At 39.9% G+C, this 17989-nt stretch overlaps 2 protein-coding genes across 2 annotated transcripts; both read right to left on the bottom strand. All coding sequences in view use genetic code 11, as the record gives it.

Moving 5' to 3' along the window:
• Positions 1-959: 959 nt before the first annotated feature.
• Positions 960-11035, bottom strand: EGR_08906 (Lipoma HMGIC fusion partner-like 3 protein; the record flags this gene model as incomplete). The annotated part of the gene is made up of 6 exons (XM_024498155.1): positions 960-1375; positions 1642-1743; positions 5578-5669; positions 5692-5860; positions 7208-7616; positions 10235-11035. The coding sequence occupies 6 exons, from the start codon at positions 11033-11035 to the stop codon at positions 960-962; spliced, it is 1989 nt and encodes a 662-aa protein (XP_024347440.1).
• Positions 11036-13309: 2274 nt separating this feature from the next.
• EGR_08905 (expressed hypothetical protein) lies at positions 13310-14879 on the bottom strand (the record flags this gene model as incomplete). Its single annotated transcript, XM_024498154.1, has 2 exons — positions 13310-13534; positions 13974-14879. The coding sequence occupies 2 exons, from the start codon at positions 14877-14879 to the stop codon at positions 13310-13312; spliced, it is 1131 nt and encodes a 376-aa protein (XP_024347439.1).
• Positions 14880-17989: the final 3110 nt, after the last annotated feature.

Genomic DNA, 17989 nt, shown 5'->3' with positions numbered 1-17989 from the left:
GCTGGTAATTTTGCCATTATCGGGATGTTCATTATTATCCTTTTCCATGGTGTTGATGATTATTTCGTCCTCTGGTAAGGCTGTAATGGACTGACATTCCTAAAATTTTAAAAAATCTGTCAGGGAAAGTGCAACACTTTGCTTTGCCTAACTACGTGTATTCCCTCTTCCTTTACTAAGTCACCTGATCAGCCGTTTCCTGTTGAAAGGTAAACAGGCTTTATTCAGGTCGTGGTTGTGAAATCTGTGGAGCACTGATCCTTGTATTAATCCATTGTGCAATCATGGGGCAACCTTAATAAATTACATAAGTTAAGTGTGTTCCAATAAGCAAAAACGATTAACATTTAGGTATTCAGCCAATCACAGTTTACTTATATTGCATGGGTTTCTTTCGACGGGGAAATTGTACTGTGGGGAAATTTTGCAATACTATCCTTTATGATAAGACTCCACTGCGTGCTAGTAGAGTTTGAATCATCCAGTGAGTGAAGAATCTCACGGTTTCCAAATGCTAAATTGAATTGTCTGTTCTGTTTTTGCCTTTAGTTAAGCAGAAGGAAAGGCGAAGATATATTGCAGTTTTGCACAGTCCTTCCGATCCCATGAGTCACGAAAATTTGGGATATTGGCGCCAACGTAATTGCGTGTACGTTTCCGTTACAATTGTTTTTTGAGAAAATTCAGACTTAATAACGATGGTAGCAATACATTCTGGAAGGTTTTAATCGACTATTATTGTCCATCCAAATATTAATAATAGACATCAGTTCAACAATACCACAGGTAAATACACTGGTATTTTATTTTACCTACTCATCCTCCATCTGAAAGTAAATTTTACGCGACCGTAGAAATGTAAAGAGCCATATAATTGACCACCTACGGGACTGTTAAGTGGAACATTGATGAGGGACTCTTTATTCATTTTTAATCAACCGATAATGCTGTAAGCCTACTTAAATATTCATAAGTCGACTCACGGAGGGCTTGGTTGGGGCCAATTCAGCTTGCTGCTGCTCTGGGATAGAGCAGAAAACAGAGCAGCTAAGACGACGTGTGAGATCCCACAAGGCGCTGGAATCAGATGGGACCATAAGAGAGTGTGGACGTCTCCTAACATTGCAGTTGACACCACCGCCGTTGCCATGCAAGGACATTGAGGGTTCCACGATGTACCATGGTGGAGGGAAGTGGGGAAGGTAGAAGTGGCTAGGAGGTAGAAAAGAGTATTTCGCATCACTGGGTGGCAGCGGTGGTGGTAAAGCGTTGCGTTGCAGGAGGGACTGTAGAAGGTTCGGCATTCCCGACAGTACCACACTGATCACGCCACCTGCTATTGTCATCACGTATGCCCAGCCAACCTCGCAACGACCTGAATGCAGTACATACTACTGGCTAATAGCATCAAATGATACCATAGCATTCATTACATGTCACTCTGACTTTCTAATGAACTTACCCTAAAGATATATCACTCAACGTCCATGTCTTAATGCTACTAACTCGGTATAAGTAGACTACTACTGATTATATTATTAGTATTTGTTTAAATTGTGCAGCGAGCATTTAAATGCGACGATGACTTAGGAAGTATCGCATACAACAAAAGAACATGAGCATATTTAAACTAGAAGTTACCTAACTTGAAGCTTCCACTTCCAGGGCCGCAAATTTGCAAAATCTCTGAGTTGTTAGACCACCCAAAAGGATACACTAAGCAAGCGACAAGACAAAGAGCTCCTAAAAGTAGACAAGAATGAAGAACATCTATTTTTTTTAATTCAAAAATTGTTAGAGAGGGCCTTAATTTTCTAAATTTCTAAATGAAGTTCGCTATTAGTTTAGGCAAGAGTCTGCAGACAAAAGTTCCTCCATTCGGCCACGATGCCTTGTTACTTTCTTTTTAAGTTTATGGTAGGAACTCCCGCTTCATATGGAATCACTATCAATCAGTTCCAGTTAAGTACTTTAGGTAGCGTTAAACTATTTTACTCTCCAATTACCGTGTTTGAAGTGTTGCGCAAAATGTTTGACCGCTTCACTGTTAATTGGGTAAAAGGGGAGAAGTGTGAAAATGCAAAGGTCCAATAAAACCTTCAGGCTTAAATTTCATAGACATAATCCGGGAATGATGCTTAACGGCGTATTTTTGATGGGTTGATTTGATTGCAGTCGGGACTATTTTGTCAGTGACTGCACCCGAGGTGGAAGAAATGATCTGTAATTATTCTGGATTCCGATTTCAATCATATTCAATAACCCGAAGATTAATAATAAAACCCAAAGTTGACAGTAAAGCCAGTGGTTTTTACCCAACGATTAGAGTTGAACAGTTGCTTTTGTGTTCCGGACTGAATGAAATGCTGCAAATTCTTCCAAAACCGAAGGAAGCACCGAGGATCAAAATCAAGCATGGGCATTTAATTTTGGTTCAAAAATACGCCGACATTTGAAAACTCGAATGCGGCTTGCCTTCTGCCACGAAATACGGTCATAAATATGATGGCCTGACAACCAGTCATTAAAAAACTGGCTTACCATAAAAAGTCTTAACAGCTACCGGTATCTTTCGCCGAGGAAACTTACAATTGTTTGGCCTAAAAGTAAACTGGAATCGCTGATCCTAATCAACAAGTACATTCAACAGGTTTCGCAACAATTCCATATTAGTCTGTTTTAAACATCATATGGCTTTGTTGATAGTAGCACAATTCGAGAAAAATGCTTTAGTTTAAAAATGGATTGAGGTACGCTCTCACTCCAAAGAGACTTCGCGTTGAACAAACCTGCCCGCAACTAAGGATGAAAAAACGATGTTTAAGATGGCCGTCTAGTAAAAAATCAAGGAACGAAGCGAATTTTGGTTCATCAGTCTAAAGCTAGAACAGTTCCCTGAAAAAGAGGATCTATTACCTGTCCAGGCTGCAATAAAATGAGAATACATGAACGGGGAGGATCAGACCAGCAAAGAAGAAGTGGAAGTAAAGAAAAATCCAGTGATCTTCTTCGTATAATCCTAATCATTTAAACAAACGTTGCCATATGAAAGATTACTAAAATTTAAAAACGGTTTTTCATAAAACCTCGTCCATAAAGCTGGTTGCACAAGTCTTTTAGCTCCTTTGTATTAGCATGACGCAGCTATTTTGGTTATGCATATTGTGTGTAAATTGGGCCGAAACTATAATATAACCCAAGATCCGATTTTAGACAATTTTCACATCCGTTTGTTTGTGGTTAAAACGTACAATTGAAAGGTACAGGTCACACAAACCGCAGTTCGTACTTCCAATCCAGAGCGCGCTAAGCACGTGGTACAGCTTTTTGGTGAGATCAAAGAGGTGACAGATGAAGGAAAAGAGTATCCAATGATTACTTTGTTGTTATGCGCGGGGAGGAAAAGGGGCACCAACAGTTGGCCGAAATTCAAATCGCCTCTGCACAATTTTTCACCGAAAATTAGAGGCATCTGAAAAGTTTAAAGGCCAAAGTGGAAAAGGGAATCAGAAAAAAAATAATATTCTATCACCAGAACAATTCGCATTTAAGAACTCAGTTTTCCCATACAATCTCAAAAACTTGTGGATTGCCTTTGAATAACTTAAAAATATGCTTGAATCTCTCATTTCCGATAGATGTTATGAAACACAGCAAAAGATCTATCCTATCATTTCAGCCCTTACCGTTCACAAACTGTCTCCCTGAGTTCGCAAAAATTAGCGAAAAAATTGCTCATTTACAAACTAAACTATTTCTGCCGTGCTAGCTTTCTGTTTTTCGTGTTTTAGAAGACGCTGGTGTGTTAGAAAGCAGAAAACTACCATGACAAGCAACCCGGTTCCCCAAGTAATGTGAGTTGAGGAAACCTACGTTATTAGCCACCGCTTCAAACCAAGCGATTGGGATGCTTATTCAAACTTAACATATGCAACTTCATGTCGAAGCAAATATCGCATGAACTCGTTCAATAAACGTAAAATCTTGATAAAATAACTGGCAGAGGATTGATTAGAAACCGTCAAACCTCAAAAGGCGGAACATTATTGCTGCCAAAATATGGGAAATGGAATGAAACTTTTCCTCATGAAATCCGCGTATGTTTTTTTCCACCCACAAGACGACAAGTATTTGGCAACCTTCCTCAAATGTTCACGGAAGGAAAAGGAAACCTGCCCTTGTCGCTCTTGGCATACTCCCCTTGGATGACTCATTCAAAAGTGACGTTTGTGGTACTAAGGCGATGATTATGACATGACAACGTGCAAGTTATGAGTTAAGAGAGAAAAAAAGCTTTAAATGCTTTACATTTAAGAAGTTATATTTCTCATAGTATTTGTGGAACGTGTGAAGAATAGCCCCATTATGGATCACAGGGTGACTTTGAGAACGAAGGACGTTACAGCTCATCTAATCGCACTTAACTGCTTCGTGGAGGTAGATCGGGGGATGCCACCATAATTCCCAATATTTTAATTCGAGGAAGAAAGTAATCACGGTAACAGTGCGATTTAAACATTTACGTAATCTGGCAAATGTGGTAGTAAAGTTTGTTATAACTTTTAGGCCTTGCTATGGTCGTGCATCATTAGGCATCGTTTTCAACTAGCTTAAAAACATGAATCTTTGTCCAAAAGCACTGGGATTTTACCGTAATTCAAAAACAATTTTGATTTTACTATAAAATGAGCACAAGATGCGCTCTAACCATGAATGTCAATGGAAATTATCAAGGAAATATGAAAAAGAGGACTGAAAACTTATTTGTTCCACTATTATCTAACCTTCCATTTGGATAAGGTGAGTTTCCAAGGCATAAATTTGGGGTACGATGACAATGATTAATGATCTCAACGCGCCACTTTCTTATTCTTCTACCAGTAACAATTCGCTTAAATCATCGAATTGACTGTCTTTTTTGCAGCATTTGAAGAATGATATTAATCCAGATGAACTGACCCTTTGAAAAGTACGCATGGCTACTCCATTGAAAATAACGACAGTGTGGCAATTTTATCAGAAGCTGCCCTCCCTTTTCATAGTAATAGCTACTTCTTAATAAAAATTAATGTACTTAATCAAGCGTTAGTATAGTAGCATTGAATCAAGAGGGATAAGTGAACTTCCTTAAAAGAAACTGCATAGCATCAATAAGAAATTTGGCACTACTTAAAAAGTTTCAGCGACCGGATGAAATCAATGGTATGAACTATCAAAATCAATGCATTTGGACACAGCAAAGGTAGTTTATTTGTTTTTCAATAACCAGAAATCCATACGATTAGCTCTTGCTATTGAATTTCAAAAATTTCCCGCCATAGCAGGAAATCAACATCAATAATACGTTTCTACCCCACAGAAGGAGAGTTTAAGAAAAAAGTTTAATATAAAAGACTACCAAAGAGAGCACCTAAGGACTTAGTTCTTGCCACTGCAATAAAAAATCTTATTTCCTCCCACATTACCAGAGACTTTCCAGTAACACTTCAACTGAGCCACTTGCATTCATTAGGTCTGTGGTAGCATGCATTGCCATTCGTTAGTTATTCAACACAAAGAGGAGGTGTCATTATTTACCTTTCCCAAGCTCACACAGATAGGGAATAACACAAGAAAAACTCGCAAAATAGATGATCGAATCGAACTCGACAAGACCACATCCAGTGCAGCTTAAATCAAAATTACGCTTACTCCTTCATCTGCATTCCAGTCGCCAAGTTGCTGCGCTTCGCAGACTTTTTCTTCTCAACAGTCGACCACTCAGAAAAAAAAGTCAAGTACGTCTTATCTGGTGTTTCGGGATTTGAATTGTGGCAAAAATGCTCCGCCACTTTCACACCCTTGCACCGAACTTGTATTTCTTTGAGCAACTCCAACAAACTTCATCTGATAGGCAAGTCAACTGCGACCTTTGCCTTAGCTTGTCTGTGAATTCTAACGAATGCTACCCAAAACAAATTGCAAGAAATTAATGAGTGACGACATTCAAGTGAAGTAATTTTTGATGGGCAATTTGCAGAATGACTGCTCACTTACCATGATACTGCTGCCATGTTTCGGTTATTTGCGGCCGATACATAGGTTCATTTTTCAAAATTCAATTGAATAATTATAACATCTAGCACAACAAATTCTCCAAGAGGGTAGTCACTTTAAAATATGCTTAAACAGGATTGAAAATGAAATTAAACTTGCTAGTGAAAGATTGACCTTCAGAAAAAGGTTGCTTGTTTGAATTCCTTATTAAATTACAGGCATATTTATCACCACCACAAGAGGGGAAAAGATTTGCCGGCAAAGAAGTGAATTTTGCGGGACTCTCTGATTGACTTACCTGTTTTGTTGTTGCACCTCTCGGCATGGAGGGTGTAACTCGAAAATTTGTTTATCGTTAGCAGCCTTAATTAGAGTCAAATCTTTGGTAAATTGTGTCCCAACTTACCTGCCAATTTTACTTACCATAAATGTCTACCATATTTCATTTTTGTTTTCAAGCACCCGAAGATTGTAAAGAATTAGCAAAATAATCAGGAGTAAGCAAAATGAAGTTGTTTTGGATGTTTCGAGGTATACTTTACAAAACTGTCATCTTTAGAATCCGTTTCTATCAAATGTTCGGAATTTTTTTGACTAAATGTGTTGTTTAAGGACACATAATTCACATATATGGTCCAGTAATTTGCATCTACCTACTGACCATACTTCGACTAATTTTCAACACACCTCAGTTGTCATGGCTTGCACCAGGTCTCAGGATGGGCTTTAAAATGTCCAATTTTACACAAACCATTTGAATGAAAAACCAACGAAAAAATGCTCAAAATTTTCTCCTGTTTCGTTCAGCTTCCATAAAATATCGCGAAGCTGTGAATGATTTGACAATTGTTTAAACAGTGAGATTCGAGAAAAACTTATTTTCATTTGTCAGAGAACAAATGAATCAGTTCTGATAAAATATGGAATGAATGCGACGAAGGTTGTAAACATATCAAGAACAGCTGACTCTGAAGCGGAAATTAATATCAGCACCTTACCCTAATTAGGTAGTCTAGTGTCTGACCTTGGGGTTACTTATTCCATATGACCTCGACATCAATCCAGCCTTAAGGGGACAATTTGGAACAGCTGTTAAAGTTCCGCACAGGGGTAGAAGGATTGTGGTGACTCAGCTATCCCCTGGTGCTGATATCGTGCAGCACAATCTCACCTGCAACGAGGTAGACGTAGGAGCAGGCGCGCGACAGCTTTGAATTCCTTCGTAGCAGAGGCGTACAGGCTCCTGCACAAATCACAAAAAACGCCAGGAAGACGAGAAGACAGGCAGCCATGATGAGGAGTACCAGAGCCATACGCCAAACCCAGTGAGGCACACTTTCCAACGAGGGGTAGTAACCACATCCGTGTATCCACTCCACATCTCCATTCGACCGATACGTTAGGTAGCCGCATCGGCGAAACAGACCCAAATGACTCACATTGCTACTCACCTTGCCCCCAGATGCGGTTACTTCAACGCTTCCGGCTATCCAGAAGGGCAGGAGGCAACAGGTGGAACATATACCTGCGGCAAGGACGGTGAGAAGAGACCAAATTAGAAGGAGCCAGATAACCTGCCACTGAGGCGTCATCAAAGGAGACGCGCATGGAGTGCTTTCAACACTGCAGTTGCGTGCGATTGAATAGGTTTTGCAGGGCACTTTTCTGATTAGTCAATGTGGCGGCCAATAGAGATGAAAAACTCGGTCGTGGCCTCCCATTGGTTAAGAAGGCCGGGTGTAACTTACTCATCAAATTGAGGCCTGCGTCTGACTCCAAATTTATGAGAATTGACCTGATTGGGTGCTGAAGTCTAATGTTGCACCTAATGGCGTGATTGTGCACGCATTGAAGGAGAGTAAACTTGTGCATTTTTGATTTAGCACACGATGGCCTACGCCGCATGGGTCATTGGTCAAGTGTCCTAATGCAAGATGGAATTTTGGAGAGATCTGGAAATACGAACCTGTTTAGAATAGGTTCCGGTAGTGATGTGCTTAGTTTGTATGCTGATTCATCTTATCTTCTGACTGACAAATTGCCAACTCTTTAAAAAATCCTCTAAAATTTAAATGTGGAAAATTAGGAAATTCAGAAAGATGATTGGCTTATTTCCTTTAACACATGCATCTAGTATGTAGAATTAGCGGATTAAATGAATGAATTCGAGCAAGCGCATTGGCAAGACAACCATCAACAAGAACACTCAAATTACAAGAGCATTCCTAGGCGAGTATTTTTTGCACAAATTTCAGGCGATTTTTTGCTTTTTATCTCATTAAAGGGTCACTTAAACTCACCCCTTTGCTGGCAAACGTTTCGTCTCTAGTAGCGTGGGCAAATTAGCCCCTAATTTAATAATACAATAAAAAATTGCCTTCTTTTTGACGGACCCTATCGGTGGCAAGTATAATAACAACTTGAAGCCTATTTGAAAAGACGCTAGAATAACTGGCAGCAGCAAATATTCAATTTAATCAGTTCAATTTCGTCATGCAAAAGTGCATGTTGGCACCAAACAATTGAAAAATGATAGCATGCAGATGGGAAATGAGCAGTTAGCCAGCAATTTGACTGATGGAAATCGCTCGTAAGAGCGTTTGTTAGAATTTTACGACTAAACTGAGAGATGGATGAAAGTTAACCCACATGCTTAGAGAACGTTGGAGTTAGCCAGAAGAACACGAGTTCATTGCAGCAGTGTGACTTTCGCGGAGTATTTATACTGCAATTCAAATCCCTAAAGACCAGGCAAGACATATCTGATGTTTTTTTATTGAAAGGTTAAATGGTGAGAAGTAAAAGTCTTCGATGCGCAGTAATTTGGTGACCAGAGCGGAGACCAAGGCATACGCATTACAATTGATTTGGGCTTGGAAATTTTGATTGAATCACCATTTTTACGAATTTTACCCATGTGGTAAATTATGATGGGACATTTTTGTATTGTTGTTAATGGGGTACTCCTGTTGATGAATTTGTGTCACAAGTGACTGGTAATGCAAAAGGAAATTGGGAATTATGCTGGAATGGTAAGAAACAAATGTGCTACTATACATGGAAACAGGTGTGGCAGGTGTGCGACCTATTACAAGTACTAATACCAGGCTCACGTTTCGTGGGCCAGTTCAGTGCAGACACCCTTTATCAAGAGCCACCAAGGCTCATGCTAAATACACACATCCAGCAACGTGTGGTCACGAGCAAATTTTTCCATCAATGAAGATGTACTGGTGCCTGCAGATGACTTCAAACTCAATCTCTCCCATAATGCGACGCTTAGGCATTCGGACATTCGGCAACCTAGAAATTAGGCGCATGAATGGTGTAACCATTTAAAGGACTACTAATTACACACCTGTGTGTCAGTGACGGTCTCGATCATGGTGGCCCCTTTCCCAACACGCGGTCTCGACCTCAGCATCATCCTCGTTAGTCAGCACTATAAACACACAGAGAGTGTGTAAAACGCCAACTGCATCCTAAAGGCATGATGTCAGCACTACTTGTGGTGCAGCTAAATCGCACAACGGGAAGGAGACAAGGAATATATCCTCTTGCGGGAGAAACGGTGAGCACAATCAAATAGAAAAATCAGGATTGCCAAAAACGGTACATCCTAAGCACCGATGAATAACAAGCAGCATTCAAACATCGGGGCAGACGTGTAGGCGCAAGAGGGCAAGTTAAAGGCAGTGTTTTGACGTTTCCAACATATAACCTTAAAACCGTTCATTTCGAACTAGTTCTGCATGCTATTTAAGCTCTTGAACAAGTTTTTCGGTCACACTAAACTCCAAGACAAATTCACATTTCTGTAATTAAAAGACCCTTTTTATATATTACTTTATTACTTAAGCGAACCCTATTTGTATGCATGAGCTATTATTTTTCTAGTCTTTTCACACTATTGTTATGCTTAATTTGCCGAATCCCAACTATCATTCTCCCAAGAAAGATACAACAAGATAGGTGGTGCTCCCTAAAAATGGTTCCTTTCCATAGCAAACATAAACGTAAAAATTCTACAAAAGGCCCACGCAGGTAAAGTGGGCAGGAGACTACAATCCAAATTCCACAGATCCTATTTGCACTTTTGTCTAAGCGGTTTCACAGTCAGCAGATTTTGAAAAGCCAAGTTATGGAGTTCACGGCATGTGATAGGCAAAAGGCAGTCAATAATCCAAGGCTGTTTTACGGTCATTTCCTTAAATCTGGTCATGTTCATTCCTCCATCGGAGCCCGAAGCAGGAAGACTTTCCAAATATTGTATCGACTCTCGCACCGGTTGATCAGGATCGATGTCAGCATGAGTTGCTGCGATTTCGGGTTCAAAAGACCCCGCCAAAAAGCGTCGAAACTCTACCTGCTTACGCAATAGACCATCTCGATCTATATCCATAATCTGGAAGGCGAGTTCGGCTCTCTCAAGAAGGCTTCCACGTAGGTAGATGGAAAGCATAAGGACAAAGTTACTGGGTGGGATTCCTAGTTTATCGGACCGTCTTCTGTCATCACGCAGATGCACTGTGACTCGCTTTATACCTGCCAGTGTATGTGAGTTGGTGATCCCCAAACAGCCGACTAAAAAGTCCTCAAATTCCATTTGAGTCATTAGCCTCACTTTAAATCCGACAATGGTGTAGTATATTTGCAGGACTGTAGCAATTTCCCTACTATTAAAGTGCATTTTCGGATATTTTCTCAAATCACATACTAATGAGATTATAACAAGGCGTACACCAGCAGGGAATTTGTTGCAGCTGTTGGAAATCTTTGCAGCATTCGAGTCAATCTTTTCAGTGACTTTTTTTACAAAGGTGGACACATCCAGAAGACGTCGATTGCGGAAATAGCTGGCGCTCTGGGAAGCGAAAACCGAAGGCACGATGTATTTTATTCGCCGATCCTTAGTGCATACAGTGATCGTGGGGGTCGGATCCAGCCGTGGTGCGATCAGACTTTTTTGCGCTGCGAAAAGGCTCTCTCTTTGGTTCATGCCTTCCACAAATACGAACTACCCAATCAGTTGTTTTGGTTTTGAGGTCAGAGTGACCATCGATTTTTTCAACTTGAACTTAGTGACAAGCTTGAACAGCCACTACAAATTCAACTTCTGTATTCGGTGGTAACAAGGACAAATTCTAAATATTTGGAAAGTGTTCCCCTGTAGAAAGCATTGAAAAAATGCAAAAAGACCACAATCATATGAGCGCGTGACAAAAAACAATCCAATGTCGCACCCTAGTTGAACATCCTGTAATTGTTATTCAAGGAGTAAAGAGCATTGTGACAACTTAAACAGTCAAAAACAGACTCACTTTGGTCAAAGAGTAAATTCCCTGTTAGCAGACAATCTACCACTTAGTTGACTCGGATAGCTATTTATATTTAGATTAGAAGTTTAGAATTTGAACAATTAATGGCATTTTCAAATTGACAATTCGCAAGAATACAAGCATTGGTACAATTTTTGATATTTAGTTGGAATTTTGAATGTGGTCAGACCAGAGTAGGCGTTGTCAGGAGATGAAGGAAGCTTAAAGCGGGCTTAGTTTGGGAGCATCTTCGGTTTTTTCTATGGTTGAAAGCTCTGGCGGACAGCAAGCAGCGGCTCTGCTTTGACCTAAAAATGTGAAAAAGGTGAAGATAAAATCTACTCGAAACCAAAATCTTCAATTAATTGACTATGATTAGGCTGTTTTGTAGCCAAGTCAAAAGGCAAGCTCAAATGCTGGTTAAGGATGTTTAGCCTCTCGATTTTGGACGATAAGTGTGACGATGACCGTCTGTTATTACTATAATGCTTGGACAATCTGTTTAACTCTTCGTTGTGGTTTCGCGGGCGCTAAAGACTCCACCTCTCTTCTTTGGTTCGACAGTTTGGCCTGTGGGGCATGCTAGCAGCCCTCTAGCCCTTTTGTGTGTCAGTAAAACATATTCTACCGCAGTATTATGTATTCTTTCTTATTCAAGGAAATCGCAAGGCGCTACATTCTCAATATCACACTTGAGGGAAGGCATTTATGTGACCTGCACACCTCTTTTGGACTAAGAAGCCGAAAAAAGCAGCTCTCGATTGTATTTCAAATTACGAAACGGTAATGTATAGAATGGACAGTTAGCGATAATTTTAAATTTAGTGTTTAGAATAGGCAACAATGTGACATTATTTTTTTCCCTTCGGTTAGATTTGATCGCTAGGGCATACATCACTTTGCCAATCAACTTCATTCATTCCAATGCGTGGTGAACAAATTTTTTGCTATTCGAAAAACAAAGTTTGACAGAACCTGCATGTTTCTAACTGCCCCTAAAGCCATAACTCTCACCATCACAGGTTAGAATTAAAGTATGATCGGTAGTAATGGGAAGCAGTGATTAAAAGCAGTGTTTTTTGCATCTGATTTTTATATACGAAAACATCATGATTCAATGTGCAATGGGTGCAATAAGGAATTTTTATTCTTGTGAAAACTATAAAAAGACCCCCATAAATAAGTAAGGGAAATGAATTCGGTTTGCACTAATCAGGCTGAGAAAACAATGCCCTCAGTGAACTGACTAGGCAAGATGCATGGACGTGCTGGCATTGAGCTTTATAAGGGAGCGAATGTGTACCCACAAAATGTATACTGTTTTGACGAATGTGCTGGATTTCAGGTGGATAAAAAATTTCCTTTTGGCACGCTGGAGAGTACTTAAAAGACTACTCTGCAGCCCCGAAATCGCTCCAACCCTTCAAAATGGTCCCAGTAGTGTCTCCGAAATTACATCCCATTAAAATGGCTATTAACAAATTGGTTAGAGACGATGTTAGCTAAGGAATTTAACCTAAAGAAACAAATTTCACTGACATAATTACTGAGTGAGAAACAGAGAACCTACGCCTGCGCCTATGATCCGATGCTACTTTAAAATTAGATCAAACATGATGGTCCAACTGGATATATTCTAACAGTACCTCCAATTTACGATAGATGCAGTGAATGCTGCGATGTTTCCGTTTTCCTTTTTATACTCATTGACGCGTATCAATTCATACAATCAAATTTTTGACTTTTCGGCCGATCCACTCAGTGAACTATTATAAAATCTTTAAAAAACTTTCAAAAAATGATGCAAGACTAGAAATCAAGCCAAACTGGGAGCTAGGTTGTGCTAATTTTCAATTCGTCTGCTATTTTTTCTAGGCTTTTAGCTAATAAGCCCGCCTTTATGCTTTAAGGAGTAGCAGAGAAGTTGAAAAAGAGATACCATTTACCTGTGTTCTCTAGTCCGTATCACCGGCGCAGTCCCTGAAGAGGACGCCACTGTAGCTTATTGAGAGTTGGGATTCGGGATCCAGAGGGGGCGGAAGCATGGTGAATGTGACTGTATCGGGATCGGAAGTCCCGGCGTCGACGTCACCGCCGCACTTCTGCAAACGTCCACGAAGCCCCTCTATTATGTGTGCCTGCTTTACCACCTCACGTTTTAGCACCTGCACGAGACTGTCCTGAAAGCGTTCGCATTAAATGCAAGGTGAGGATAAACATGACTGGGGAAAAAACAAAACAGTGCTTATTTAAAACTTTGTGGCAGTAGACCATAGACTTAAGCATACAAATGTTATTTCATTAAGAGAAGGTTTTATTTCCATCAGTCTCAATTCAATACTGAACCAGGCATGAACTTTCATTGGCTGTTCCAATAAAAACGTCAGATTTTGATTCGCTTTTCATAGAGACGTTGGTGATTTTGGAAACGTATAAACGGGTAAACCAGTACGACCTGATAAAGGTTGCTTGAAATATCAAAAACCCGATGAGTATGATGCTCTAAGGAACCCAACACTTACAGTGATTGCATTGACTGAAAAGGATTTGGGAATAGAGCAAAAGCCTTCTTTTATTAAAACAATCACAGAATTGATTGGAGTACAATATCAAGCTAACCTGGGATAGAAGCTGATTTTGAAGCCGCACCACCTCAGCACGCAGTCGCTTGCACAGAGTGTACTGCATTTGGTGCACATTTCCCGTAGCAACTAACCAGTTATCAATGGACTTATCAATAGATTGAAGCAGCTTTGAGCTGCTAGTTGTGGGTGAACCGAAGGAAAGTGGTGGGAAGTAAGTCATCAAAAGACAATTGACATATTCACCAGCAAAAGAGGCCCATTGCTTGTTCAGCAATGGGTCGCCTGAAAAGCCATTTCTTGCAAAAAATTCGGTAGCATTCAGGTCGGCATGTACCACCATGGCATCATAGAGGCCCGACATCTGAGGCGTTTTAATGATATCGATGATTCGGGTGCCAATCCCCAACCTACGAAGATGTTTCCTCACTGACAAAAAGGTAATATGAATCACGCGTTTCTTGGTATCAACTTTCCTAGCACGGAAGTTGCAAACTGCAGCGATTCTGTTCTCAGGTCCAAGCAAGGGTAGAAGAGCGTTACTACGCAAATTTTTAGCACTCTTATCCGAAAACATTTCTTTTATCTTTAGTTTTCTTTCCAAACACGAAGCTAAAAAGGAATGGTAACCCTGTGAACACCTTTTTGCAGTCTCTTCATCCGTCTCTTCGGAGCTACTTTCCGATGAAAGTGCGGTTTTGTTATCACAACATTCTTCGGTGGTGTCATTGTCATCATCTCTGTTTTCGGTGGTGCCTTTACTAATCCCTTCAATGTGTTCTGCTTTGCCTTCCGCATTATCCTCCTCATCTGATCCACTGGAAATGTCAGAGGCAAAGACAAGACCGAAATCGGAGGCTTCCTCTGTTCCCGATTCATAAGTGTCATCATCATCGGAACTTTTAGAACTGACAGCTTGAAAGGCTTTTCGCAGTGTGGTCATGAATTTAACTTTATCCACAGACTTTAAATTCGTTTTGTTTCTAGATACCTACTAATCAAAATGCTTTTGACGGAGTATGATGACATACTAAAGCGTTAGTTTGCATTATGCGCTCAGTACAATCACCATCTCTAGAGATGAAGAAGAGTGTGACGGAGGACTTTTCAAAAAGTGCTTCATATATCGTTGTTTTATCCATGGAGACTAAGCTGACGGAGAGGAGTCCCACTGCAGTGTGTAACATCTCTTTCACAGTGTTTTCACCAATCAACTGCTTATCTTCTTTACCTTCCTTATAAACTCGTGCCATATCAACCAAATAAAGGTCAAATATGTAGGTCCTCGCATTCTTGTCAAAAATTCTTATTTCTGGTAGTCGTGAAATGGCACTATTCGGCCCGAGTTTGTGTCTATACATTACGACACGAGAACTAAGGCAATTTAAATTCGTACCCAAATGTATAACCTCAGTTGTTATGGCATAAAAGATTCACAACTTTTAATTAACCTTGAAATAGTTTGCTTGATGAATACGATAAAATTTGCTTCGCTTATTTTGAGGAGGGTCAACTGCACAACAAATAATAAAGAAAATAAATGGGTGGTACTGAGAAGAAAGTAGCCAAATTGGGATTGAGAACAAACAAATAAGGAATAATAATATGATAAACAGACGATTTCGATGTCTATCGGTTCCCCTGTTTTCTTTGCCATATATAAAAAATTGCAAATATGATCAGGCAAACTTTGTATAAGAATGTGAAATATTACAACTCCTTTTTTTAATATAGATGTGCCCGCCTGAAAAATTATCGATGATTTCATAAAATCTTCGTGCTTTGTATTGGTGGCAAAACAAGGTTTAAAATCAAAACTAGTCCATTGTCCATTTCAAAGAATGTTCACCTAATAGCTTCCGTAAAATGCCCAAGAAATATTAAGTCAAGGATGTATTAGAAAACATAAAGGACGAAATTTCTTAAGGAGCCATTTAGATTTTCTGGCTAAGTAGTATTTTGAGAAACGAAAGACAAATTTATCTCACTAGAAGAAATAGCATAAATAAGATGTTATCGCTTGTTATTAATTTGACAATGCTTAGCTTTTCTTCAGAGCAAAGGATACTTACCTACACTCAAGGCCTTTTTTAATTTTTAGTTATCTTGCATATTGCAAAGTGTCTGGGTTAATTACCTAAACTATAGACATTAAGATGCCCTTTAACACAGTTGCTCAAATTGGAATCTTAGCATATTGTTGTAGTTGGCTTTACGGGTACACCGAGTAATTTTAGGGGCAACTGAAATGTTATAATACGCCGTTTTTATTCCGTCCTTAAACAAAATATGCATCAGTACCGGTTACTGACTAGTCGGTCGGACGGCACTTTTGTTGAGGATTATTCCGATGATGGCGGCGCGTTAAGGGTAGAAGAAAGGTATACAAGCAATATGACTTTTTGTTCTCTGAAGAACCAAGAAATATCGTTTCTTAATAGCTCCGCTTATTGTTCTTTGTTTCCTGTTAATTCTGACTGGAATCATTCTTATTTACCAAGCTTTTGGTCTTTATATAAAGTCTGCGACCTTCTGGAAAGAACTTTACGATGCAGGCAAGCTAATTTCGTAAATTTATCAAGTTTTTAGTATGTTCCAATTCATCCAATGGTGGTTGTCGATAATCCGAATGTCCCTCCGATGTTCTACCGACTTATTAAATGATGAAAGTAGTACAAAACTTGATGGCTGTGAATAAAGATATGTCGTCGCTGCTTCCGTTGAACACTTTCTATGGTGCTTTCATAGACATCCTATGAGATCTGGGAATGTTTGTATTACCCGTCTTCACCCTTGGGAACCCTGCCACAAGTTTCATACCGTGATTTTCGCATACCTTTTTACTTTTTCGTCTTCTAGCAAATCTGGTTTTACGTTGGATGAAAGTATACGGCCATGGCTAAAGGTGTTTGGTCATTGTCAAGATTTTGTTCTTTTGTGCTTTGTAAGAAGTGGCTTTGTTACAGGGCAAGCGCTCTTTCACAGCCGATAGCGCTGCTGCAAGTACCAAGGGGAGAAATTGGCTGTCCATGGTTTTCGGGATTTGGGTATCGGCCTGGTGGACCAGCAATGCGACATGAACCCCAGCGGGTTTTGCACTTAGTTCTAGACAATGTAGCACGCGTTGGGGAGTAGCTAGGTTCGTGCCCTTGTGACGGTAGCTGCCTAATCGTACTGGGCCATGTGATCTCGACGAGGTCCCATCACGATCGGCCGGTATTTTATGAGTGGTATTGACGCCTTGGAATTGTGCCATCCTCTCATGATATAAGTGGATTACTGATGGATTGATTGTTAGCCAACAAGTTGGGATAAATTGGAGAATCAAATAGGGGTGGGGCTATTGGATACTGCTTGCTTTACTTCAAGTCTTTCAATTTTGGTGCTGATAACTAGGAATCTTTTTTATAGGTTCGGTTTATTGGGCATTTCTCACTAGTATTTTGTAGATAGTATTGTCTATGTGCCTTACATCCTTTTATTACACATGTTATCTGCATTTCCGAAGTGTTTCCGTCAGGCGTGTTCTATTTAACATGAAAGTCGCTTTGCGTTGGGCATTAAAGATTGGCCTTTTTTATTAATTAGCTGACTGGTGTACAACGCTTTTGGAATGGAAACCATCGACATTTGAGAAACTTTTATTTAAATAAAATTTAAACCCTCAAGATGCTTTCACATCACATTTTGAGGTGTCTTGCTTAGGCTAGAAGTTAATCCTAGTAATATTCGCGCCTAGGAATCATGCCATCCCTGTAAATTGGTTAAAAAGTAGTATGAGTTTTGCTTCATGAGACAGAAGGTTCTGGGATTGCCTGCATCTCTCTTCTCGGGTATATGAGCAGGCCACTTTGCACGTAATGGATTGGATGGTTTTATGCATTCATCAAAATAAAGAAGTCTATGTGGGTCAGATAATTCAGTACGGGGGTGTTGGTATCAATCACAACTCCATCAGGACTATTGGCTCAAATGTGGTGACCTTCTCGTAATTTTGCCTGCACAATCACAATCGCTTAGCTACCTGTAGAATCTTAAATCTGAAACTATACT

Source organism: Echinococcus granulosus, assembly GCF_000524195.1.
Source record: "Echinococcus granulosus chromosome Unknown EG_S00123, whole genome shotgun sequence".
NCBI lineage: Eukaryota > Metazoa > Platyhelminthes > Cestoda > Cyclophyllidea > Taeniidae > Echinococcus > Echinococcus granulosus.
This window is presented reverse-complemented; position numbering and strand designations above follow the sequence as displayed.